We start from the raw sequence: 26163 nt of genomic DNA on the forward strand, positions 1-26163 counted from the left end.
TATTTTTATATTTTTATATTTTTACATTTTTATATTTTTATATTTTTAAACTATTTAATTACTTAAATAATTATTAACTATAAATAAGTTAGTAATTATATTTTTTTAAATCTTTTATTTTATCTCTTTTACTTACCTCTATTAATCGCTCAGTTAGTTCTAGGTAGTCACGGTTAACATCTTCCATTGATCCAAATGAACATGATCGCCATAAACCACTAAAACCCAATGACTCCAAAACCTCAGGCAGTGTGGACATTGAGCCAGGGGTTCTGGAGAATTGTTGCGTTGATGACAGCGCTCGCAAAAGAGTGTGTGCAGCTCTCAGGGTCGCTGAATTTTGGCTGTGTAGTAAAGTATCATCTAACAAAGAGCGAATGGCTCCAGCTCTGCTTTGCGTCAGCTTTAGGACATCCAAGTATGTCGATTATCGAGACTCACAATTGGTCTACTACGATAGGGCGTTCGCTGGCAAGCTTGTTGAGCCAGTCCAGACTCCGCCTTTGTACGGAGTCTTCCACATACTGGAAGTCAACAAGCTCGATTGCTGTGATCAACAAGACCACATTATCCGGCATTCCCTCGAGATCCGGCGATTTGCGCATCCCATCAGCAAAACCAAGTTCATCAGCGTTAATACCAGCAGACCACAGACTGTCTTTAAATTCGTCATTCTCAACCGCACGGGCCGTCATGAGAGACAGATATGCTGAGGTCTGGGTCATCTCAGCCTTTTCCCGACCCTCCACATTCGCGGTCATCATCTCCAGGAAAGAAGACAAGACACGCATGGTGATTTGTCGTGTCATGGTATCAGTGAGTCCGCGCGCCAGACATGCACAGACCGCGAGGTGGAAGGTTTCTTCCTCGAAGTGTATACCATACATCTCTTCCAGGGGCAACGCAGCCTCGTCCAGCGGAGCTCGTCCTTGAAGAAGTAATGAGGCCATGCTGTCTCCTCGGAACTCTTCGCTAGTGCTTATATTCGCTAGCACTGCCTCAAGAAACTGTGCAGTACAGTTGAACAGAGTCGCAGGCACTAACCGCACAAGTGACATGGCTAGCCAGAAAAGCTGCAGACCATAGCGGGATGCTGATGGGAGTTTTGCCATCATTTTCGATAGCGAAGTGACGATAGAGACGAGCATTTCACTGTTGTGGTCCTCGCCAAACCGATTGACGCTATTCCTCAGAGCAACAAGTACTTGGTAGAGCAAATCATCATCGACCTCTTCCCGAGCCAAGCATCCCATGACCGCAAATGCACGTGGTTGAATAGCAGGATTGTTTTGGAAGGCCGTACTTGCAACTAGGCTCATCCACCTCGATCGCCAAGTATTAGCCAGGTCAACTGTTGGTGCAGCGACGGAGCAAATTTCAAAGAGAGCAGATGCGAGATTTTCGGTCGCCGTCAACGCGGGACCTGCATCTTGTGAAGTCGATACCGAGGCACCATCGCGAGGGAAGGTTGGCGGCGCCGTGAAAATGTCGCTACGAGGATCACATAGAAAATCTAGACTGGCTCGCAGTTTGCTAGATCTGGTATCATCCAGGCTGAACGACGTACATACGGCGTGGACCGTGTTGACAAGCAACCGGTAAACAAGTAATCGAACCTCTTGAGTACCAGTGTTGGCCAACATGGTCACGATATGGAAGATCTCCGGGAGGAAAAGCTGAGATTGCACCCCGTTGTCGAACGACAGTGCCAGACAGAACCGAAGCAACACACAGATCTCAGACCAGACTGCGTTGTCTGGCAGGTATTTCGTGGGACGGAGCGATGATCGGTTGAGGGCTTTACGGAGCCTTGAGAGGATCTTGCCGCGCAAAGTCACAGTTCCAATACCAACCACAATAGACGCGATGATCTCCAAAGATTCGTCATGCGCGCTATAGCTCATTGCTGACTTCAGGAGCTCATCTAGGAAAACCTCGAGCAAGATTTCGTCTTGAATGATCCTTGGCCACACGGATTGTTCCAGGGCAAAGGTGAGTGAATGATCCTGGACAGTCACATCAATAAGCTTTCGAAATAGAATTGCGACTCTCTCTCTCCCCTTCTCCCCGTCCAGCTCATTCGTGAGGATGTTGGTCCGCAAGCCAGGAAGCCAAGGCGCCATATAGGCAAGACTCAGAGGCTTCTGTTCATCCGGGAAGCTTTCCCAGCCCACGAAGAATTCTGTCAAAAAGTCTGACGTCAACTGAGGCTCGCTCAATGCCAACTCCTTACTGATGTCCACTACAAAACGGGTTGGATCTAAAGGAACCGAAACATCTAGAATAATGTTAGTTGTTACGTATGGAGACATTTTGATATTATCTTGAGTCTTACCTTTGGTGCAGACGATCCTTGAAGCAGAGCTGAATTTGAAGGCCCGGCAAAGTGCCCCAAGAAGATTGTAGGAAGACAGCCTTAGGATATGATCATGACTCGACAGGTTCGCCAGTGAAAGATTCAGGAGCGTGCCTGGCACATCTTGTGGCCTGATAAGGCGCTCGACAGATTTATGAGCCCTGTTATCCTTGCCATGTTTCGCCTTGGCACCCCGGATCGTCTGAAGCACATCTGACTTCTTTGGGCTCGTAAAGTACATCACGATCTTCCCATTGTCGGCTCGTAAGCCAAAAGCCGAATCATCTTCAGTCTGTATGGATGTTGGTGCTTCGTCAACTTCGCCCAACCGGAAGATGTCGTTCACGGTCGTGCCCAATCGAAATCCCGCGAAAATCTCTTGCTTTTTCGTGGTTGTTACTTGCACAAACTGACTGCCAACTTTAATGATTACTTCAATCTTACCCTTTGACTTTGACAAGCGGGTGATCGGTTGAAAGACATATCGTGTATCGGTCACGACACTGATTGTTTCCTTTGGCAGATGTAGCTGGCTAAGGTGAAAATGTGCTTGCAAGTCTTGGAGACTTCCTATCAAATGATATTCGACGTTTTTAGGGTTGAATACGCCGTTCTCATTCTTGGTGCACACCCTCAGCAGCCGTCGAAAGCACCGCCTGCAAGTGAGGTTAGCGTAGAAACTTGAGCCCGCCATCCTGAGAAGTCTTTAACTTACTTGAACGCACTGTTCATGTTGTAAACATAAATACGGCTAAGGTTTTGTGACAGCTCCGAGGGTGTTAGAAGTTCCAACTTCTTGAAAAGGTCATCCTGAGGCTCGTTGCGGCCATTATAGCAGGTCGCATCGATTAATATGCCAAAGGGCCTGTGCCACAACCTGCTGGCAATTTTGAGGTAGCAATACATTAATGTGTCATAGTCGATGCTCTCCGTCTCAATGTGGCGCAAAATGACGCAGATTATAGACAAGCCGTCCTGTTCATGTTCAGCCAATATTATTGTTAGTCTAATGCTTCAGACTCACCTTGCTTTCGCCACCATCGTAAACAGCACGTGCCGTCAAGAATGACTCCGTACTTCGAAAGGCATTTCGGAGCATGAAGTTCTGAAATCGAGAGTATAGTGGTGGGCTATTAGATGAGACTTGGGGTCTGTTCCACGAAACAGCAAGCGGTGGTGGACCAAGATTCGCAATCAGGTTTCTCAGCGGTTCCAAGACTGGTGATCTCCCACGGACAACATCCCCAGATGTCCTACCGTGATCCTTTCTCTCGCGTGAGATAAGCGTTTGGCGTACATGGTCCCAATGATCGTATAGGAAACGATGCAGCGCAACACAGGATCCAAAGTCGAACGATTCCGTAGTGCCTTGCACCTCCATCTGGTTGGGAGGAACCGATATCTCGCGAAGAAACGTTGTGACATGATAAATATTCTGTGTCAAGAAGTCATTAAGGGGAAACATGTATGGCTCTTTTGCTCCAAAAAGCACGTTGTTGGCGAGGTTCTGGATGACCTTGGCAATAAGAAGTAAACCGCGCCGCATTTCTTTAGATGGTGCTGCCGACACGAGGCCCTCGACCTCAGGAGCAACGATAGCTGGGCAAAAGAATCGTAGGAAGATGAAGGCTCCCACGGCTGTGTACTTGGCATCGGGAAACCGTGGCATGACTGCATTTGATATGGTGTAGCAAATCTTTCGGAAGGCGGGTGGAATGTTGGAAGAAGATGCGCATATGTCGTCAATGAAAACCTTGGCCACAATACGCAGCTGTAGAGCATTCTTCTGTAGCTCCTCTGTCGAGCTGACTCTTGCAGGGTCAAGCTCTAGATCGAGATCCTTGGATGTCAGCATAAGCCGTTCCAAGACCTTTTGTAGCGTCGTTCGAATGTAGGAAGCACCCTTCCACTTGGCATAGACTGATAGCATCTTGGTTGCAACACATCCTCGTCGTAATATCTCAGCCTCGTTCTCGGTGTCTTCAATCTCTTGTTTGATGAGTGCCTCCAAAAGCTCAAAGATCATTCCCCGTTGTTCGAAAACAGTGAGAAGACAAATAGTGAGCTCATCCACCTCAGTGCTGGGGCAAGCAACGGCCATCGAGATGGCCAGGGAGAGATCATTGGTCAGTAACTCAAGTAGTTCCTCGTACTTCTCACTCACAGCCGAGTCAGTCAGGTTGCTAAACTCAGTGCCTTGGATCAGAATGTTGTAGAGGACCTTGACGAAGGCAGTGCGGATCTCAACATTGTCGTGATACCCAATATTAAGAGAGTGTTTGAGGCCAACGTCGATATTAGCACTAAGTAGATTGGACAGGATGGTGATGGCCAAATCTGAGTTTGATGCAGACTCTTCACGAAGCGTGACACTCAAATTCGTATCAGTCCTAGTCAGCTCCGATGGCTCATGGTTAAGCAAGGACAAGAAGCGGTTGAAATATGTATGAAACATTTGAGACTTCATCTCGCTCATCCCAGCATCAGTATGGCTTTCGGAGGGTTGCAACGGCAAGCGAAAAGTCAAATCGGCCAGTGATTTCAAACAGGCCTTGTCAAGATCTTTCTGCACACGAGCCGTGTCATCCTGTCGGGAGCCAGGGCCATGCTGAGGCGAGCGAGGGCGAGCAATCCAGCCGAAGATATATTCAAGTAGTTGATTCCGAATGCGAACATCGTCCCGTAAGTTCAGGTGCTCTTTTCGCTTCGTAACCACTTCGCACAGGTGGCATACCCGGATCTTGACCCTCAGCGTATTCGGTGTATCGGTGACACCATCCAGGAACTTCGCAAAGTTAAGCGTCAGTGCACCTAGATGGACTGACGAGGCCGCGCCGAGGTCAGAGGGGCTTTCTAGTCTTTCCACAAGAGCCCGAAGTAGAGATGCGGCTTGCTCAGCAAATACCACCTCACTATCCTGATCTTTCTCAACGGGGGCCAGAGCTCCAGTGAATAATACTTCTAATTCAGATTCTAAGGCTCGGAATAGCGGGTAGTAAAGCGTAGGCGAGACTTCACTGGCAAGCACGTCTCGCATAGCTTCACGTACTCTCACATTGGCACAAGCTAAAAGCTGAATACTGAGTCTCAGATATCTTGTCAGGAGTGGTTCCTCGGAGTGCTCAGAAGAGACACGATCGATCCATCTTAGACCTCCAAGAGCAGGCTCTTCGAGAATGATTGCCTGGTCAGCGGTGCAAATGCCGCCCAATGATGCCAAGAATCCGGAATAGTTTCGCCACTCAGCCAGCGCTCTTCCATCCACGATCTCGACAGTTGATGTTGAGACATCCTTTGCAAGATGGAGCCAACGATCGAATGCGGTTTCCCAGGCGTTTACGATGCCTGTTGTTGGGAACTGCATGCGGCGCAGAAAACCCCTTACTCGCTTCTGGAATGCAACTAGTCCAGTGAACCGGAAGGCTGGAGAGGATATCTCGCGGTAGACTTCGGCATTGCGAAGCACTGATGCCGAAGTCTTTGCTGACTCAACGTGTTTGTCGACGATCGAGCACTCTTGAATGAACAATCCTGTGCAGGAAGTCACTAGTTGACAAGTTGTAATGCTGGCAGAACAAAGGGATATAAGAAGTGTCGTCTCAAGCTTGGAAGATGCATTGATGACATCCGGTGCGTCTTCTGGTACTTTGGCCAGTTCCTGCAAGAGGTTAGCAGCCCATAACTATAACGAATAGCATTACTGGAGGTACAGAAATGCATACCGGGATGTTCTTAAGAAGTAGAAATCGTGCTTCAAGATAGTCTTGTAGATCGCGCAAGCTTTGGTCATCTTTCTTAGAGGTGACAGACTCACATAAAGCAAGCAGAACCTTGGAGCTTGGGGGTTTCGTTAGCAGGTTTGAGATTGGCTGAGCGTAGAGAAATGCGCTCACCTTCGACTCCAGATATCATCACGAAGTTCTTTTGTGCCGAAGCGGTGCCCAGTATCGAATTGGCGGTATGCCTCAAGATGTCCTTGGAAGAGTCGGCTTGCAACGCCAGTGGCAAGTTTACGCACGGCCGGGTTCTCGGACAATACGCAAAGAAGGAAGGACTTGAAGAAGCTATTATTTGAACCATCTTTTGACAGATCATCTAACAAGCGAGCTGGGGATGCATCCAAGAATTGGAGAATGCTGCAAACAAGTTCTGTCCTTTCACTCCCTTGTCGACCCGTCGTATTAACAGCCTTGGCATTCTCGGTCTAAGAAAGTCAGTTATAAACCGGCAGAAATGTGAAATCACTAATTCTCACCTCTAACTGTGTCCGCATGAAGGGTATTGCTGCATCAAATAGTTCGTGGTACCTAAGAGCGTATGGCTGCTGAGCGAAATATGTACAGCCCTGGACTGTAGCTAACTTGAAACTGCTTGGGGCATTTGAAGCGATACAGCTTTCAACAAAGCCGCTGACACTCGTATCGAGATTGAGGTGGGTCAAGCTCACAAAGGCTGCGGTCATCATGTCCTGATCAAAGAGTCCGTATTCTGATGCGGTAAGACGGCGAAAAACAGCATCGCGGACCTCATCCTGAACATCCAAGGCATAACTGACAAGCGCTGAGTCGCTTTCAACATCAAAATGTCTGGCAGCACGGAGCAGAGAAACTAGACAGTAAGCTGCTTGCTCGTTTCGATTGCGCGAAGCTTTTCTCAGCCCATCTAGAAAGGTAACTTTCTTCACCATGCTGCTGCTCTTTGCTTCGCGCATATTGCTCGCTACCTCAAAAACATCCGGCAAAAGGAAAAGTAGAGTGGTTTGGAGAGGGTAGAACAGACCCTTACGGCGTCCGTTATCTGTCGCAGCCTGTGCCATGTCAAAAAGCGTATCAGCTCCACCATCAAGTCGCTTGTGAAGCTGGTGAAGCTGCACGAACTCGCGGGGGAACCGACCCAGCCACCTCATGATCAGCAATGGAGAGACTACAGCAATGGTGTTTTGGTAAGGCTTTCGAAAGTGTAGGAAGCTTGAGCAGATCTCTTGTATAACTTGACCCAGCTTTGGGCCATCAACCCAGAAGAAAGAGAGCAATCGCAGAACGACGAGGGCTGCTCTCTCAGCATCTTGAGTAGATCCAGGCGCAGAGACGCCAGGTTGCGTAGCAATACTAGTTCGAATAGTGTATATGACATTCCTTAAATAGTCGAAGGCAGCCGTCCAACTGGAAGTAGTGACATACTCGGTCACAGTCTTGATGTGGATGTCCATCTCCACCAACGTGTCTGCAAACCTCTCATCGCTTGGGGGGGAGCTATCGGCGTCGGAGGAGACAGAAGAGCTTTCGGGGCGAGTGACGGAGACATTGCGCGTCGAGACTTGGTCAAGCAGAGTCTGGGCTGGGAGTATACAGTTCTCGGGGATTGGTTCGAGGAGGTGCTTGAACGCGTCGAATAGGCGGCTCACCAGTACTTCGTCTAGCGAAGGAGGAGCCAGGGTCGGTTCTACATCTGCGTCCTGTGAGAGAGAGGCCCAATGGGAAGAACAGCAGTCTGCAATAACGGCAACGATGTAGAGCTCGGAGGCCAAGATATGGCTGGGGTGGTCGGCGACAGCTGCGTAAGGGCGAGCAAGGTCCTCGAGTAGAACCAGAAGCGACGCGATGACTGTGGATATGGATGTGTTTCCTAGCTCGACCAAGGTGGCTCTTGTAACGTGGAGGACATCGTCTTGCTGTAGGCTCTGGCCAGTGGTGCCAGCTCGATGGGGAAGCTGTTGAAAGGTACCCAACGTCAGTCAACCTAAGCCACTAAGGGATCGATCGCAAGCTGCCTCGCGCATGGGATATGCAGATGCTTACTCTGGTAGCGAGCCTGTCGACAAGGCAGCCGACTAGGCTTGCGTCGCAATTCATGATCACGACAGCATTGAGCGTGGACACGCAGATTTGGAAGAGATCAAGTTGGGAGTCGCTCGTCCCTCTGACCTGACCGAGCAGGCATTGCCCAAGGGTCACTGCGTTCGTGCCAAACCCCGCGAACTGTCTCCACAGGGGTACCACGCATAGGGGAGCTCGCCGTTTTCAGACATCTACGACGTGAAAGGTATTGAACTGCAGTGGATACATCAGTACGGACCTCATTAAATGATTCTTTTATCATGAGGCTGAAGCGTAGGCACCTGGGCATTTTTAACATCAATTCAGTCTCCAGAAGTACATTACCATTTGCTTTATATCCCCCAATTCCTTACTCTGTCCTAGTTAAGTAGATTAAGCATCCAATTCACAAACTCACAACTGCACATACATATCTCCATGCAAGTCAAACCTCAAATACCAACGCCAGCTTCAGCACTTCAAGAGCTCAAGTACAATCCATTTGGGTGTTCATAACCAATAACTAGAGGCCAAACCCTCAAACTTCAATGCTCTCGTATATTCAATTTACCCCATCTTGAGTTGGTCATGCACAATATCGTATATAATGTATCTTGGCACGGATGATCAAACTCCAAGGTTTTGATAGAGAACTCATTCATTTCTCCGTCATCCCTACGCCTCTAGTTCCACAAACTACCTGTATGACCGCCCATCTCGGTAGTTACCTCGAGAACCATGGCCTCCTGAGCCGTATCCTCCTGAGCCTCGTCCTCTATCATAGGATTGTCCTCCGTAGCCCTGATAGCCGGAAGCACCGCGAGGTGGTTGCGGTGGGCCTCTGTATTGGTTGTTATAGCCTGGAGCACCGCCGTGGCGGTTGTCGTACTGCTGGTTGTTGTAATAATGAGCTGGTGGGGGCGGTGGTGGTACACCGATCCCAAATCCAGGGGCTCCTGGTGGTGGAGGCACATGATGAGAAGCGGCCGGCGGAGTGTAATGGCCATTAGGCCGACCATATCCTCCTTGATGCCTGTCTTGCTGGGGCCCGCGCGACATACCAGGGCCATTGTAGCCACCTCGATTGTGGCCCCCTCGCCCGAAGCCGCCATTCCTGCCACCACGGTTGGCTTTGTTCCGAATATCTTGAATGTCACTTTGTGTGAGAGCAGGCTTCGGAAGGTGAACCCCACGAAGCAGCATCGACTTGTGGGTTTGTGAAACGGAAGGCATATCGTAGTAGACGCTAGAGATGTTAGCCAAACAGAAACTGTGGGTTACGGGCACGGTGCCATACCTGACCGACCGATCATAGTCGAGATTGGGCATACCATTCCTCTCAAGAGGGTACTTCAATTCTTCGTGCGGGACATATCCCTCCTTCTTCTCGACCTTGCCCGACAAGCCGTCACTCTTTTTCGGGTTCAGCTTGAATTTAGAGTCCCCTTGTTTCTTGGAGTAGAATTTGGTTAGAACGTCATCGTACAGGCTCTCATGGGCTTCTGAGAAGATCAAAACATCTCTGCCCATTTCGTTACGTGCTGAATCCGCTGCACTGAGTTGCGGGTATTTTGCTTGAACGGCGGCTAGTAGGCGAGGCATCTCAATGAAAGGAAGTAAAGCAACACCCTGCCAAGCCATCTTCTTGCCATTGAGATCAATTTCGAAGTCCTCCGGATAGAAGTCAATGATGCTGCTTTCAGGGTTTAGCATGAGGTCGTGGAAAACCTCAGGAAGGGCATGGCGTGATGCAGCCGGCAAGACACTCATCAACTGCTCGAATGGCTTAGATATTCTGCCCTTCTCGAAGGAAATCTTCATCTTGTCGATGTCTTGAAAGTCAGCTGCAAATGGGGCATAATGATATGGGTAATACCACTCCCAAGAGGGGCACCCCTGGAAATAGTACAGCAAGACCCAAGCAAGGCCCTCAACATATGCCCGTGCGACCTCGTGACGAAACTCAATGTCTTGGGGATCTTTATGGAATTTCTTCTCGTAGTATCGATCAGCATAGCCATCCTCCCAGAGACGCACATCATCAACGGGGCCCTCCTCTGTTGGGGCTGCTGGAGTTGGAGCATTGGATGTATCAGGAGTAGAGCCATCCCCTTCTTCAAGTGTTGATGCCTTTCGTTTTCCAAGAGCGGAAGCAGAATCTTGATCCGCTTCCGCTGGTTTCGTAGTTGATAGTGACTTCTGCGACTGGAGCTGGGCTTTGAGGGCACTCGCAGCGCTCTTGTTGGCAACGTTCGCACCTGGCGCGCCACTGCGGTTCACAATCATGTCGTGCGTCAATCTCTGCTCGTTCGGTCCAGAAAAGGAGGTAATGGGTTGGAGTAGCACGTTGGCAGGGTTTTCGAGGCCATTGATCTTCTTGGGATGAGCAGGTCCACCTTGACGTCCGCCTCGGCCGTTGTTCTCATTCTGCAGCTTTCTCCGCTTGAAGTTGGCCTCGCGCCGGTCTTCCTGTTCTTTTCGCCGCTTAAAGATGCCGTCTTCTTGTTTGGCCAACCCGCTCAGAATCACCTGCGCTCTTTCAAGATCGATATGTCCGTCTTTGGTTACGTAGCCACCCATAATAGGCAGGTTGTCTTTCCAGATTTTGGTTAGGGTATCAATTCCATGCTCTCGAATTTCCAGGGCTGGAAGATGCGGTAAGAAATCGTTACCTACGAAACAGCACATGAAGATCCAATCGTCAACAGCACGTTCCACGTCGAAACGGAAGGGCAAATTAGGGACGCTGAGCTCAACTTCGAGGTATTCTCGCAATACAGCGACATGAAGCCAGATGAAAGGTTTGAGGGCGACACCTTTGTCCTTCTCGTCGTGTTCGCCATCTTTCTTCTTTTCTTCGCCGTGGCAATTCTGAGCATCATGTCCTTTCTGGCCACAGAGCTTACACAAACGAGCCTTCTGTTCCTGAAAGAAGACGTCTTCTCGGAGGACACGGAAATGAGGTTCATGGGTTGCAAGCCCAAGCATGATAAGATCGGCATCAAGACCATATATCACATGCCGAGTGTTGGGGTCATGGTCTGGTGATGCCCGCTGGGACCGAACAAAATTCATGATCTTGTGCTCTCCCTCCCCGGGAACAGTAGCATCAGAAATGATGATTTTGAGTTTCGCCCAGCCGGGATCCGTGTTGAGTTTGTACTGACACCAATACCTCAGGCTGAGGGCGAGAATGTCCATGAAAGGCGTTCCAGGTGTGATCGAGTTTGAGTCGAATGCCTTTTTTAGGACAGTCTCTTCACTTTCGGCAGTCAAATTACCACCATTCTGTTGTTTCAGAAGTTTGATAAGTTCTTGCTTGTCCTTCTCCTTCTCTTGGGCTTCTTGTGCGGAACGGAATCGTCTTGACCGTTGCTGGTTCATCTTTGCTCGAGGTGCAACACCATCTATGGGGGTTTGTTAGCTTTTAACAAATTAATACATGTATAGCTCCGGCCAAAGGGCCGAAACTGAGCTAGGAAAAAAATGACCCAACATACCAACTGCAATCATGAGTATCTTTCGGGGCCGAACCATATTCACCACGCGATCGGTATATCTGAACACTTCCATCATCATTTCCTCCTCATCTTTGGGAGCTGGTCGATCTTCAGGATGAGAACAAGGATGAACGATGCCATTCATGTCGAGATACAGGTTATCGAACTCTTCGCCGTTCGGGTTTGGGCGAGTCGTGTCAACAGGAATCGTGGAGCCATCTTCCATGGTAAGGGGCTGATCCTCAATTACCGGTGAGATAATCTTAGGATATCTAGAAGAAAGCCATCGGAAAGCCGCGGGAATACCCATAGTAGCGATCCTGCGGAAGTCGACTTTTCAAAAGTTTGTGGTGAGCTCGTTGCGCGAACAGACTCCGGGTGAACAAAGACAATGCGGTTACAAAACCTGGGATTCAGTGAATAAATGCCTCTCACAGGACGTGTCGCATCAATGAGCCGAGGTGATATCGTGTTAAGGCCAGGCGAATAGATTCCCCAGTGGTCGTTTGAAGGAAGACGAAAATTATGTGTAGGATAGAGGCTGTCGCTTTTCGAATCGCGACATGATTCTTTGACTGCTAGCTCGGACCCTGAGCCACACCGTTATGCAAGTGAGTGGATATCTGTGGCTTCAGAGTGGAGCCTCAAACCCCATTTATTGAATTGCATCTTGATCGGGAATTATGCAGCAATTGAGTTAGCTTGCCAGTTCCCCATCTTCTCCTGACAAGCTGGCCAGAATTAAGAAGCCAATACCTGGCGTCGACTAATTAGGATAGCTTCCTAGTGATCTTCACCAACAGAAAAGACGTTATTAACAGTTGCCGGAAGGGCTCCATGCAACCTCTCGAATCCCTTTGAGCCATATGGCATTGAGGCGCCACAACCATGTTCTCTATTGCCAGTGCCCCGGCGAAACAGTCGGTTGGTGAGACCATCGACGTTCTAAGCGGTCGCCTCAGTTCAGCAACTTTGCTAGAAGACCGAAGAGCTGCAATTCTGGGTCTTCGCAGCTTCGCCAAAGATTATCCAGCTTCTGTAGCTTCGGGTGCCTTAAGAGGTCTAATAGGAAGTCTAAGCAAAGACGGCGAAGATGTCGACACCGTCAAAGTGGTACTCGAGACGTTGTTAATGCTCTTCAACCCTAATGAAGATAGTCCTGAAGCTTCGGAGGAGATCGCCCTGTGGTTGGCCGACGAGTTCACTCAACGCCAAGAGAACATTACGTTACTGCTCGATTTCCTCGAAACAAACGATTTCTATTCCCGTCTATATTCTTTGCAATTACTAGCCGCCATACTTTCGGCACGTACAGAACGCACCGAGGAATGTATCTTCACTGCTCCCCTTGGTATACCGCGGCTGGTTTCCGTCCTCGATGACCAACGCGACGCTATACGCAACGAAGCTATTGTTCTCCTGACCTACCTCACACCGACATCGATCGAAATACAGAAGCTGGTGGCTTTTGAGAATGCTTTTGAAAGATTGTTTGCCATTATCGAAGCCGATGGAGCTCTCGTAGAAGGAGGTCGCACTGTTGAGGACTGCCTGATCCTTTTGGCCAACCTCCTTCGGTCAAACAGCTCAAACCAGGCCCTGTTCCGGGAGTCGGGTTGCATGAACCGCTTGTCGGATTTATTAGGTCGAGTTCTGAAACCTCAAACTGATGGATCTGAAATCGCTTCGTGGGCAGCAGCGCAACGAAACCGAAATGTCTATGCTTTCCTCGCCGTCATTCGTCTATTTGTTGTCAGGGGCTCCGCAGGTACCTCATTGAATCAAACAGCTATATGGAAGCATGGTCTTGCCTACCACATTCTACAACTGGCCTTCAGCCATGAAGCGCAAATACAAATCAAGGCCGAGGTTCGATAATTTGATTGCTACCGGAAGGCCATTTCGTTGACATCATATAGGCTCTTGTCACTTGTGGTGATGTGATTCGGCAAAATGCACCTCTTCAGGAGGCATTTGCTCAAATGATGGTTTTGGCTCCTTTGGCTAAGAATGGCACGGCTGATGGACAGGCCAGCCAAGGCGAAAAGGTGTTCGTTATCGACGGCTTATTAGACCTGACATTGTGTCTACAGGACCTCCAAGAATTCGATGTTCGTTTTGCGGCGGCTGAGTGCTTGCAAGCTTATTTTTCACATCACCCAGCTGTAAGACTGCACTTTCTTGGCCGCGCCATTGAAGGACATCAATCCGGGGCCAACGAGTCTTCCAACGTTTTGACAGTTCTTCTGCAGCCTCCAGTTGAGTCCTCGGATCCATACAGGCAATGGTTCGCTGCTGTGATCACTTTCCATCTCTTGCATGAAAACTCGGAAGCCAAGTCAGAAGCCTTGGGCTTGACTGAAGGTGATTCGGAAGACGGGGAAGAGGTTGTGACTGCCATCCAAACTCTTTCAGCTCACGTTACGTCAGGCCTTCGTAGAGGTGACGATACGCGGGTTTTGGTCGGTTATCTTATGCTACTCTTGGGCTGGCTTTTTGAGGATCTCGATGCAGTGAACGACTTTCTCGCCGAGGGAAGCAATGTTCAAAGCCTGATTCAAGCTGTTTCACAACCTCCAACCATAGGCGGTGGCGAGATCGTTCAGGGACTATGCACTATGTTGCTTGGTGTTGCTTACGAATTCTCAACAAAAGACTCACCAATTCCAAGAGCAACATTACTCTCTATCTTAACGGCTCGCATAGATCGAGATGTATACCTAGATCGCCTATCGAAACTTCGCAGCCACCCTTCTATTCGTGATTTCGAAGTCTTGCCTCAAAAGCTGGACGCTTCGTCTCCAGGGCGACTCCCCGATGTCTTCTTCGACAGGGAATTTGTTGAGTTCTTCAAGGACAACTATAGCCGGATAGCACGTGCTATTGACAGAGAGCCCGGCATGGAAATATCTGTCGTCACCAACGGTGTTCAGAAAGGTGTTTCAAGGGAACTTGTAGACTCTCTCAGGAGCCAGGTCGAGGAAAAGCAGAATACTGTGAACGAGATCCAGGAAAAGCTAGCAGTACTTCAGGGGCAGTTAGGACAGGAACAGGCGGATCATCGCAGATCAAAGGAAACCGCTGCTCTAGAAATGCAACGGGTCAAAACCGTGAATGAAGGGTTACAAAAGCATCATAGCGAAGAGCTGCGGTAAGTGCCACCATTATCGACTTGTATTGACCCTACTGAAAACGGCTACAGGAAGCTTCAGGGCCAATTGGTGTCCAAGGAGAATGATCAGCGTAAGCAGGTTGCTCAATTACAATCTCAATATTCGATTAAGGAGAACGAGTATCAAAAGCAAATTGCTCAGCTGCGTTCACAGCAAACAGCACAAGAAAATGACCATCAGAAGCAGCTCGAACTAGTTCGGAAAGTGGCCGAGGCCGAAGCAGAGAAGATTAGACGAAGGACGGATGCGGAAGTGGCAGATCTCAAAGCGAACATCAGTCGTCTCGAAGTTGTTCTGATGAAGGTGCGTGCCTGTTATCCCAGCCGTTACGGCGTGTACGAGTGTAGTCGGCTAACATTGGCTTAAACATAGTCCCAAAAGGAGTACAATGCACTACAGCTGCAACGCAAGAACGAGATAGATATGCAAAGAGAGAAATATGAGAAGGTGCTAGGGCATCTTCGTCAGGAATACGAAGACTTCAAGACCCAGTCTAAGGCTAAAGCAGATGAGAAACAGGCCAGGTTCAAAGAGGAATTGCAAGGCCTCTGCGATAGAAAAGATGCCGAGATAGACGCTTATCGAGACCAGAGTCAGGTGGACCTGGAGCAGCAGAAATTGAAGACCAAGGAAGCAGAAGAGAAGTGCCAGAGCTTCAAGAAGCAGCTCAGCGGAGGGGACGCTGGAAAGAAGGGCTTGGAGGCTAAGCTCAGGAATGTAAGGGATTATCAATCTGTCTTGATCGAACATAGTCAACAAAACTCACATGTCTCGCAGATGGAATCGGAACTGTCAGCTGCCAACAAAGCAAAGGACGCAGCCGAGAAGCAACTATCAGAATTGAAGGAGGCAGCAAAAGAGGAGGCCAAGAAGGCTAGAGAGGCGACTGAGAAGAAGCTGCAGGAGTCAAATGAGGCTCGAGAGACCACTCAGTCCGAACTTGATGACCTCCTGATGGTATTTGGCGATTTGGAGGAAAAGGTGGCCAAATATAAGGCAAGTCAAGAAACGCGGTGCTCATATTTGCATGCTATATACTAACTGACTTGACTACAGGCTCGTCTCGTTGAGCTTGGAGAAACTGTATCAGATGGCGAAGACGATGATGGTGAGGAAGACGATGACGATGACGACGACGACGACGACGACGATGACAACGACAATGAAGGAGAAAAAGACGGCCAAGAGTCTGAGAATAACGACGACGAAAAGGAAGAGACGAAACAGAAGCCGAAAGCCAAAAAAATATAAATAAAACTACATCAGCAAAGTCGTCGAACAGTCAGACAGAGATATATGCGATATACCCCCTTACAGACATATCATATATATTAACAGCAAACACCTCGCTGATTGCATCTGGATGGTCACCTCGCCATGCGTTTGCAAAGCCTTTGCCAACTTTCTACCTATCATGACCCAAAAAAAAAATTCCCCAACAGGGCATAGCCTTCTCCAATCACCGTGATCCCACAAAATATTCTCCAAGCTAAGGTTGGCTAACTCGGTGCAAACCAAACCAAACCAACATTCAATACTGGCCACTCGAGTTCTTGATTCAACTTGGTTTGATCTTGCCTGGTCTTGCATTCTAGTGAAAAGGGGAAAATGTCTACTCACGAATCTGTCTCTGATGAGGGCGAATGGCTCGACCTGGAGTCTGATGAGGAGTCAATCCCCATTACATCCTTCTTCAGTGCCCAAACCTTCCCTACCGTTGCCGCTATGCTCGAGGATAGCAGCAAGAACCATGGTTTCAGCTTTGCCGACTATGTTCAAAAGCTTCAGCTTGACTTTCACGGTGCTGTCAAGCTCGTCAACTTTGTTCGTGATAATGTAAAGAATGGCACACCATTGCCCAAGGAGATTTCTGCAAAAGACCTCGAAGACGAGAAATACCTTCAGCCTGTTCTGGAGAACGATGCTCTCATCTTTTCTCTGGACGAAGTATTGGAGAACATTACCAACGACCACGCAGCTGGATCCAACGATGGAAATCTCAAGGCCCGTAACAGGGAACTGGAGGAGGAGCTCGAGAAGCTCAGAGATCAATTTGCCAGCTACCGCTTGACAGTTCAGCAGACACTCGATAAGCGATGGGGCGATGATATCGAGACGGCTGCAACGGAGAAGAAGGATGACTCTGCCTACTACTTTGAGTCTTACGCTGAACATGGTACATCCCACCACTTATCGATATCTTGATCTGTTTATACTGACTGTATCCAGAAATCCACGAGACGATGCTGAAAGATGCCGTACGAACCGATGCGTATCGTGACTTCATCTACAATAATAAGCACATCTTCAAGGACAAGGTCGTCCTCGATATCGGATGTGGCACTGGTAAGCCTGGATATGATCCCGTTCTTGATTCAACACTAAAGGTTTTGACCTAGGTATCTTGAGCATGTTTGCTGCAAAGGCTGGCGCTAAACAAGTCATTGCTGTTGACAAGTCAGACATCATTGTCAAGGCTAGGGAGAACATTTTCCACAACGGTCTGTCCGATGTTATCACAACTCTCAAGGGCGCCATTGAGGATGTCAAGCTGCCTGTAGACCAGGTTGATATTATTGTCAGCGAGTGGATGGGCTACTGTCTACTCTATGAGGCTATGCTTCCAAGTGTCTTGTATGCTCGAGACCGTTACTTGAAGCCTGATGGTATTCTCGCGCCCAGCTCTGCCACAATCTGGATTGCCCCCATCGCAGACCCCGAGTATGTTTCGGACCACATCTCTTTCTGGAGAGATGTTTACGGCTTTGATATGAAGACTATGCAAGAAGGTATCTACGAAGAGGCCCGTATTGAGGCCATGCAACAAAGTTCTGTCTGTGGTGAACCCTACCCCTTCAAGGTGCTTGATCTCCACACCGTCAAGACCGAGGATCTTCAGTTCAGCGCCAAGTGGTCATCGAAACTCACCCGTGAGGTCGAGAATGTTGACGGGTTCCTCATTTGGTTCGACAACTTCTTCACGACATCCAGAAGCGACCCGTTACCCCCTGCCGAGACAACACCGGAGACCTGGGACAAGAAAGACCAGGGAGGCGTCGCGTTCACCACTGGTCCTTCTGGCACTGTCACGCACTGGAAGCAGGGCCTTCTTCTCGCTCCTCCAGAGGCTAAATCATCTGCCAAGTCGCCCCAGAGTCTCTCCGGGGTTATCGTTTTTGCGGCAGCTGATGACAATGCCCGAGCGCTAGTTCTCAGGGCTTCTTGGACCGATTCTGAGGGTGTTTCAAGGAAGCACTCATGGCAGCTGAAATAGACGCTTCTTTTATCAGGTTTGGACACGGCCAGCAAAGTCTGAGAAGATAGTATCTCCACGAATCGAATATGGTACGCGATGCAGTCACAGATGAGGAACATTCAGGCCCTGCAGCAAGAGGTTTACAATGCTCAGGAAACCCTCGCCAAGAATGAATCCCTAAAGGGGTCAGGATGGGTGCGACATGGAATGGACAAGACACGTACCGAAGCAAGGATGATTAGAGGGGTCTGCGTCCGTCGCGCGATATGAGTCCAGTACCATGCAAACAGACCGCCAACGGTTCGAGCCAGCGTGAAAGACGGGACGTTATACATGCCTTGTCAGGCGTCAGCGATATTATCTCCCTCGGGGTCACATATAGTCAACTTACCGACGGCGACAGCAATGCCACCAGGAATCAGAGGTCGCCATCTCTTACCGATAGCGAGCGTTCTGGCGATAGTAGCAACTGCGAATAGAACCGCAGCTCCAATGGCCCATTCCTTGACACGATATGGTAGCCCAGAACCTGTGACAAGCCTTGCAGTGAATATCCAGACGTAGGCGGTTGGTACCTGGAAGAGATCACCAGGAATGGTATATACGCTGCATTTCAGCTGTGTCAGCCAGGTCCTCTTTCAAGTGTGAGATGGCGAAGTGATAGGTTACCCACCTCGTGTAGACACGGTAGATGAATGCACTCAGAACAGCACCGACGCTTGCTCCAATGACTTGACCCCAGAATTGGGCTTTCGGAGCTGCTCCCAGTAAGTGCCCAGTTTTCAGGTCCTGCATGAGATCGCCAGCTTGCAAAGCACCAGCTTCAGACTGTGGCGGGTTAGAACGTTCGCCTGGATTTGTAGGTATAGGGATTACTTACCACAGCACCAGCGATCAGGTTGATCAAGACACTGGACTTGTGAGTCTGAGGGATGATAAAGGCAAAGAACAGCTGCGCGAGTTTGCTAATGCCAGATACGGGGTTCAGATCCGTCTCACCGAGCGCCCTAACTCCCATGATACTTAACACCAGAGCCATGAGAACAGCAATGGTGGTGGCATAGAGTGGTACAAGGTCACCAAAGACAAAATGAATAGTGAGGACGCACAGAGCTATTGAAGCAAGAAGGCCGATCGTTACCATACGGGGCCCAATGCACTGGTGGGGAGGAGCATCCTCCTCATCGTCATCACGGACTGGGGCATATTCACCAGCTCCATAGCGGCTCTGGGCAGCCTCAGTCTCGTTACTCAAGAGTGGTGAATAGCCATGGCTCAGGTTCTTCCACAAGCCAGAGAAGCCATGTTCCTGTACTCTCTGACGTAAGGAAGACATAATCCCAGTAACCTGTTGGCTGGTAAAGATTCCGCGGAGGCCAACGTAAGCAAGGCTGACGATTGCATCCGCCAGCATAATAGCCAACGAGATCCAAATGATCCATCCCTTGCTACCATGCTCCCAATCATCAACATCTCCAGGCGCCCAACCCCGAGATTTGGCCAGAGGGCTGAGGATTCCCCAGCCAACTACAGCGCCAAGAAGCATATGCAGCGTCGTTTCGGTCCCCATTATGATTCCCTGGCCGATATAAGCAAAGCTGGGGTTGAATGTCCAGAGCCATGTGTGAGCTGCGGCAGAACCAAATATTGGCAAATTGCGCAGTATGGGGAAAAAATATGTCGCCAGAGTATAAAGCCCAGAGCCGCCAAAACACAAAAGTAGCAGTTTAATATTGGCTCTCCAGTCTCCTTTGTCCGACACGTCATGCCCGGCATTCTGTTGATGCTCCTGGTCCGTAGCAGCCCGGCCAATGGCGTCTGGTTGAAGAGGCTCGTCACGAGGAACGAGACTTGCAAAGCCGCCTTTAGCAGCAGCGTCAAGCTCGTCCTTAGTCGATTGGCGGCCTTGTCCGTGCAATACTGAAATCAGCACGGCTGTACTGAACCCACTGGGAAATTTGAGGCGCTCTCGAATGATGACTTGCTTGCGTCTGGTGGGTATCAGCAAGATTGAAGCAGAAAGATATGGATCATACAATGGCTTACAGGGGAACAGCAAAGACGACGCCAAAGTAGCAGAGTCCCAGAGACCAGATGATGAGCTGCCAGGTACTCAGATTGATCGGGCCTTGCTCATCCTGAGCCAAAAGGTAGTTCAGTGCCGGGATCTGCCTCGCAGTCAGAACAATCTCTTGGTATAATATGAGTCAAGATGGCATACAACACCAACAAAGCCGCATCCCAGTGGCATGATAGCCATGCCACAAGCTACGCTCTGGAGCAATACGTTCTCAACAGGAGAAAATGGAAACCTTAGATGCGGTGCAAGGAGCCTAAAAATTCCAAAGCCCATGAGACTCGCAGGCATTGACATGATGGAAACCCATCCTGTCTGCAAGCCAAAGTACATATTGGAGAAGCAGATGATGGTGCCAACTGCGAGGCCAGCTACAACGCCTCGCAGCGTGAAACTGCGCCCTGGAATCACACGTGTCGCCATTTCTTTCTTGGCTGTGAGCAGCTAATGGATGACGATGTTTAGTTTCAGAGACGCGTTTGTTTGGGGGATGGTTGTGACGTTGAGTGAGATGAGATAGGTACTAGGCAGGCACCTACCTTAGTTAACTGTATTACCAAGCGAACCAGCCCCCACATTCCGATTTTCGGGGAGACTTTCCGCTATCAACTTGTTGGTTGATTTACGCACCTACCTTAAGATACTATCGCATCGACCTCATAATAAGATACCTTACCTACAGTTGAGCAGGTACTTAATAAACAGGTATCTTCCAAGTAAGGACACTTTTATTGCCACTGGAGTATTAACTATCCATCCATACTTGCTATCGTGTTTGCAGTATAGCCCTGCGAATCAACTCTTCCCAGCCTTGACTCCCCTGCCTCGCCATGAAAAAGCCACAAATCATGAGCTTCAGCGTACTTACATGAAGCTCGCTAGGCACTGAGCAAATACACACACATCGCCCCCTCTTCAACACTGCAACTCAATAACGCCATCAGAAGCCAAAACTGTCGAGCAGGGAGCCAGCATCTGGCTCTTCAAATGTCGTGGGTGGCGGTTTGACCGTCTTCTTCTTCTCCCGATGAGAGTCGAATTTAAGAGTTGGCGAAGGCAAGTCGGCAACCACCAAAGAGCTTCTCCGGCGAAGCAGCTTCAGAGGGTTGACCTCTCCACCAAGGCCAGTTGCTCCAGGTGACTGTTGGAACTCCCAATTACGTACTATTTCACAGTCAGTGAACATGTGCTTGGTACCTGTATTGTTGTCTTGCACTCACCTATATCCAATCCCAAAAGATCGCATCCCATTCTGTCATATAGCTTGGCGCTGTGCAACACAAACTCCCACTCAACTTTCGGTGTAATCTTAGATGCTCCTCTCAAAGTTTGCAGAGTCTGGTGACGTAGATGTGAGTAAAGGACAACCAATGCCGGGTCGTCAGTCAAAAACAGTCGAGACTTGATGTCAGGTGAACAAGGTGTTTCCAAGAGAGTATACACCGGTGTCTATCAATATGTCAGCGATTCAGCCCGTATCCAGAACTTGACAGATCACAACGCACAATAAGTGCCCGTACGGCCACATCTTTACGGCCGAGCATCCAGAAGGCCCATGCAGCCAGCCAGCGGTTACCCTCCTGTGCTGCGAGTGGGAGCACTGTGTCTTGAAGAAGACGGCGCAGGACAGGGCCGTCATCGCCTTCATAGACGCGCGATATTGTGATCGCTAATTGCATGTCTTTCAGCTGATTCAGACAAACCTGAACAGCGTCGTGGAGGTGGTCCGCAAGAAGGAAGAATGCCGCAGCATACTCTATTCACAATCAGCTTTTGTACGAGAAGGCCGCTACCTCAAGGATATCTTACCGAATCGCCGCCTACTAAGCAAGGCATAGGCATTCTTGAGTGCTGCCGATCTCCATTTAGGGTCTTCAAAATTGTTTGCCAGCAGGCGTTGAGTGGCTGCCTGCTCCTTGTTCCAGTTTGCCATTCTCCACAGACCTTGGAGGACCGTCTTCTTCCGGAGCGCGAGGTAGTAAAGGCTGCAGTCAACCGGGTTTTTGACCTCGTTCTTTGTGTACTCGTTTCTGGCGATCAGCTCGAACTGAGCTTTCTGGGAGGTGTTAGCTACCGTAACAAGTTCGTCAGATCGGAGTAGTGAGTACCAATGCAGTAGGATCAGTGAGCCACATGAACAGGCCACTTTCACGAGCATGTTCCCAAAGCATACTGCCATGGTTTTGCCGCGATACGAAGTCAACCAGAATATCTTGGCTGTTAGAGTGGAAAGCCCAGTTGATTTCACGCCATGAGAGGTGCATCTCGTTGGTTCGTCCTTTACGGAGGGCATGTTGACGGAACAGCAGCATGAATCGAGCACCATTCTCGTCCATCGATCGTCGATGTCTCTCAACAAGGGCAACGCATTCAATAATATCAGCGAGCTGAATCTGTTCGTGTCCTGAGAGTTGGATGATATCAATCTTTACGAGCTTCTCGTTGATCGAGACTGCGGTCTGCTCCGTGAATATATCCTCGTCATCCGTCTCATCCGTGTTGCTTCCATTCAGATAGGCCCCAGAAGACTTGTCAACAGCTAAAGTATGACTTTGCTGAACAATTGGATTAGCACGACGTGTTGTGTCCTCGGCATGATGGAATTGTCACTTACCTCGGGCATATAGAATTCGCTCAAATCCATTCCCAGGTAGTCATCCAGCATTTCACCGTCAATGTGGTATTTCAAGGTCTTATGCAAAGCCACCAAAATGCGCCTAACAAGGGTCGCCTTCCCTGAAAGGATGCATTGCATGAGAAACTGGGGGTGGAAGACTGGTAAGGGGCCGTTGAATCTTTGAACAACCTGAAATAAGTCTAGTTTGCCATCTTTTCGCAGAGGAAGACGCAGATCAGTCTTCATAGACTCGGAGATTCCAACGTGCCTGTCCTGCACAAACATCTGGTTGCCAGCACCAATAACCAGGTGGCCGTCGCCCAGCCAGGTTGAGTCACCAATTGGATGCGGTGTGAGCTCTCGAATGCTGATCTCGCGAATTTGTGCCCATGCTGGGCCCTTGTTGAGATAATCAAATCGCATCTGAGAGAGGAGGATGATTCGGTAAGGGAAACCAACGGCGAGAATAGACTGGCCATCGGGTGTTGATGTCCAGTCAAGATCTTGAATCACCTGGTGTTCTTGAAAGTTATTCTCATATTCGAGACGAGCACCGCCAATGTCCCAAATAGTCAATTGCGATCTCGACGAATTCACGAGGGCAGCTTTCTTCAACGTACTGCCACTGACCAGTGCTGGCTCAGAAACTCCCGTCTCCGTGGTACACGTCGATAGCCATCCAACGCTTCGCTGTTCGGGGTCAACTCGCGCAGTCCAAAAGTCCACACGGCCCGTGTGTGTATAAGAAATGGCAACATCGCGAGCGAATATATCGAGAAAGCCCGAGACGATGGGCTGCGAACCGGCAGGATCAACTGGCAACACATAGGCCAGACTCTTTATGTCCTTAATTTCAAAGCGACACAGTTCCTCAACATTGGCTCCGGCTGTTGTCTTTGGGTCATCAAAGTAGCGAGGCAGTTGAACCTCCCACACGATACCGTGTCCTTCCGACGTTATCGTCGCAATATGAGCAACGGTATAGTTCTTGACATCTGATCGAGGCAGAATGATGAGGCACAGTGGCTTCCCTAACACCTCGTAGTCACATTGAGAGAGGGCAGTAGCTCGATTTGTCCTACAATCCCAGAGCGAGAATGTGTCATGGCGGAGGAAAACCACAAAACGCCCCTTTCTCAGCACACATATGCGATGTATGTGGCCCTTCTCGGGGATAACGCTCCCTCGTGTCAAGGTCAGGCCCGAGTTGTCCCGTGGGCTCAAAATATGCTTCCACACGATACTTTCACCGTCTCTGGTTCGAGAGACCACCGCTCGCCCACTGAAATTTCGGACGATCTTGGTTATCGAAGTCGAATGTCCAGACCAAATTGTTTGAAGGGCGAGGCGTCGATCATTGGTCATGGGGTCAAAGAGATCAGCAACGCTTCCAGTAAACACGCCTATTCTTCCGTCGAATGCATGCAACATAAAGTGAACCTTGCCACTCTCCTTGTCACAATACGTTTGTATCTCTGTGTGAGGCGTGTCTTTGGCCGGAAGGAAGTTGCTGAGAAGCTCAAAGTGGACATCCTTGACTTGAGCCACCTTAAATAAGGTTGGTGAATTCGCGGTACTGCTGCCAACATTCTCGAGCGCCCATGCCGACATGATGCCCTTCCCATCAAGAGCTATACATATTTCTGGATTCTTAGTCGCGACTGCTACTAGGTGATCAAGGGCAACGGGGTCGTCGGTGGTTGAGTCGTCAGACATTCGCGCCTGGACAGCTTGTTCTACAGAGGCTGTGAAGTCTCGCCCGTCAAGAACCAGAGCGAGGCGCATGTCCAAGCCCTCTGGGTTCTCTTGCGATGGCGCACAAAGATCCACTTGTCCCCATAGCTGCCAATGCTTCCCGTCGGGTGTGTCAGTAGGTGTCCAAACTCGTATGCATTTATCGAGACATGTAGTGTATAGAACATTGTCGGAGGCCTGCTCGACATGGAACGGTCTGCGCCATCTCACAGAGGTTATGATATTCGGGTGTCGGAGGTATGTGAGATCGAATCGGACTTCGTCGGCACCAAAGTTGAGTCTCCTCCAGACCTTGATCAAGTGGTCATGATGGCTGGACGTGGCGATGTATCTCGAATCGTACGACAGTAAGGCATATTTGGCGATGCTCGGCAGCTTCTTTTGCCAGAGACACCTCGGTTCGGTCTTGGTGTCGAACAGGGACAGGTATTGCGTACCCAACAACAGCTCTGCGGAGCTGCCCCAGGACAATGTACACGGCACGTCGTCGGGGTTCGGATAGGGAATCTCCAAGGTCGATTCGAGCGCCCACTAGTAGAGTCGTGAGCTGAGTTTCCTAGGCATTTATCATGAAATCGGGAACTGGAACCTTCAAAGTGTCTTCGCGCGACCCGAATGGCTTGTACACACGGACTTGGGTCAATGTGCAAGTAGCGATCTTGCCTGTTGCTTCGTCGAATGCGATAGCTTCTAGCGGTTGTTCGCCTTCATCGTAAACCGTCTGAAGAATCCCATGGGATCCTTCCAAGATTGCAAAGGCGCTGCCTGTGATGTATACCTATGCAGCATCAGTTCATCAGCTGGGTTAAGAGCTCAGGAGTAGAGCATGGTGTTTACATTAATGTGTCGCGAGTCCCAGTAACCCGAGGCAAGCCCTTGGAGCCTCGAGCGTGGGTTGCCCGGCAAGACGGCCTTCATGCTATTAAGGAGAACAGTTTGCGCGCATCTCTAAGGAATTGTGATGGCGCGACTTCCCCTTTATCGAGGCGCAAAAGGAGACGAGCTTGAGATTTGACGGCTGAAGCTTTGGTGAGCTAAGTCGCCAGAGTCAATCAATGCAATAAACCGAGTAGACTACAGCGTGATTAGAGGTGACGTGACCCCCCCACACCCCCCACACACATCCGGCTCATGCACAAACCCATGATGATAAATGCCATGCCACCCTAGACATCCTCAATTACACAGAAGTTAGAAGCTAAATACAATTTGGTCGTTGGAATAGTGTTGATGTTGTTCCTCGTCCATATCATATAATTAGAACTTTCGCGCATATTAACATCCATGTAATGGCTTAGCCCATCATGGCTCGACGTCCACAACACGGCACATTTGACCATCTACACTGCTAACAACGAAAAGACACCCAAATCTATCTGCATAGACACGATATTCACGTCTACCTACTTGAGCAAGTTCGTGCTAAGTAATGAATTTGTTTCAAGATCAGCAAGTTTCATAAACTATTGCCTATCCAACGCCTTCGACGGATCGTCACCATGCATTCACAAATAACAATAACGCTAACAGAAAGGGGTATCCTTTTATCAAACAAGTCATCCAACGTCAGAGAAACACATCCAGATCATCCATAGCCAATCCAACTTTTGCAA

General features: G+C 49.4%; 6 protein-coding genes; 2 read left to right on the forward strand and 4 right to left on the reverse strand.

The window, feature by feature from the left end:
* Positions 1 to 437: 437 nt before the first annotated feature.
* Positions 438 to 8208, reverse strand: FFUJ_08497 (neurofibromin-like protein; the record flags this gene model as incomplete). XM_023580796.1 has 8 exons in its annotated part: positions 438 to 2278; positions 2336 to 3012; positions 3072 to 3331; positions 3381 to 6014; positions 6079 to 6193; positions 6250 to 6560; positions 6612 to 8066; positions 8155 to 8208. 8 exons carry the CDS (start codon positions 8206 to 8208, stop codon positions 438 to 440), a joined length of 7347 nt encoding a protein of 2448 aa, XP_023433509.1.
* Positions 8209 to 8868: 660 nt separating this feature from the next.
* Positions 8869 to 11982, reverse strand: FFUJ_08496 (related to dna exoribonuclease Dhp1p; the record flags this gene model as incomplete). XM_023580797.1 has 3 exons in its annotated part: positions 8869 to 9418; positions 9470 to 11579; positions 11673 to 11982. The coding sequence occupies 3 exons, from the start codon at positions 11980 to 11982 to the stop codon at positions 8869 to 8871; spliced, it is 2970 nt and encodes a 989-aa protein (XP_023433510.1).
* A 578-nt stretch (positions 11983 to 12560) lies between these two features.
* On the forward strand, positions 12561 to 16096 carry FFUJ_08495 (related to transport protein USO1; the record flags this gene model as incomplete). XM_023580798.1 has 6 exons in its annotated part: positions 12561 to 13541; positions 13592 to 14823; positions 14875 to 15148; positions 15218 to 15562; positions 15623 to 15826; positions 15902 to 16096. The coding sequence occupies 6 exons, from the start codon at positions 12561 to 12563 to the stop codon at positions 16094 to 16096; spliced, it is 3231 nt and encodes a 1076-aa protein (XP_023433511.1).
* Positions 16097 to 16453: 357 nt separating this feature from the next.
* FFUJ_08494 (related to protein arginine N-methyltransferase 3) lies at positions 16454 to 18119 on the forward strand (the record flags this gene model as incomplete). XM_023580799.1 has 3 exons in its annotated part: positions 16454 to 17021; positions 17075 to 17191; positions 17245 to 18119. 3 exons carry the CDS (start codon positions 16454 to 16456, stop codon positions 18117 to 18119), a joined length of 1560 nt encoding a protein of 519 aa, XP_023433512.1.
* Positions 18120 to 18203: 84 nt separating this feature from the next.
* FFUJ_08493 (permease-like protein) lies at positions 18204 to 20601 on the reverse strand (the record flags this gene model as incomplete). XM_023580800.1 has 7 exons in its annotated part: positions 18204 to 18278; positions 18326 to 18438; positions 18493 to 18707; positions 18775 to 18929; positions 18982 to 20092; positions 20148 to 20269; positions 20323 to 20601. The coding sequence occupies 7 exons, from the start codon at positions 20599 to 20601 to the stop codon at positions 18204 to 18206; spliced, it is 2070 nt and encodes a 689-aa protein (XP_023433513.1).
* Positions 20602 to 21118: 517 nt separating this feature from the next.
* FFUJ_08492 (DmX-like protein) lies at positions 21119 to 25468 on the reverse strand (the record flags this gene model as incomplete). XM_023580801.1 has 8 exons in its annotated part: positions 21119 to 21342; positions 21399 to 21627; positions 21684 to 21934; positions 21988 to 22234; positions 22287 to 22733; positions 22793 to 25081; positions 25140 to 25328; positions 25388 to 25468. 8 exons carry the CDS (start codon positions 25466 to 25468, stop codon positions 21119 to 21121), a joined length of 3957 nt encoding a protein of 1318 aa, XP_023433514.1.
* Between the last annotated feature and the right edge of the window lie 695 nt (positions 25469 to 26163).

The sequence above is a fragment of the Fusarium fujikuroi genome, chromosome FFUJ_chr07, assembly GCF_900079805.1.
Source record: "Fusarium fujikuroi IMI 58289 draft genome, chromosome FFUJ_chr07".
Lineage (NCBI taxonomy): Eukaryota > Fungi > Ascomycota > Sordariomycetes > Hypocreales > Nectriaceae > Fusarium > Fusarium fujikuroi.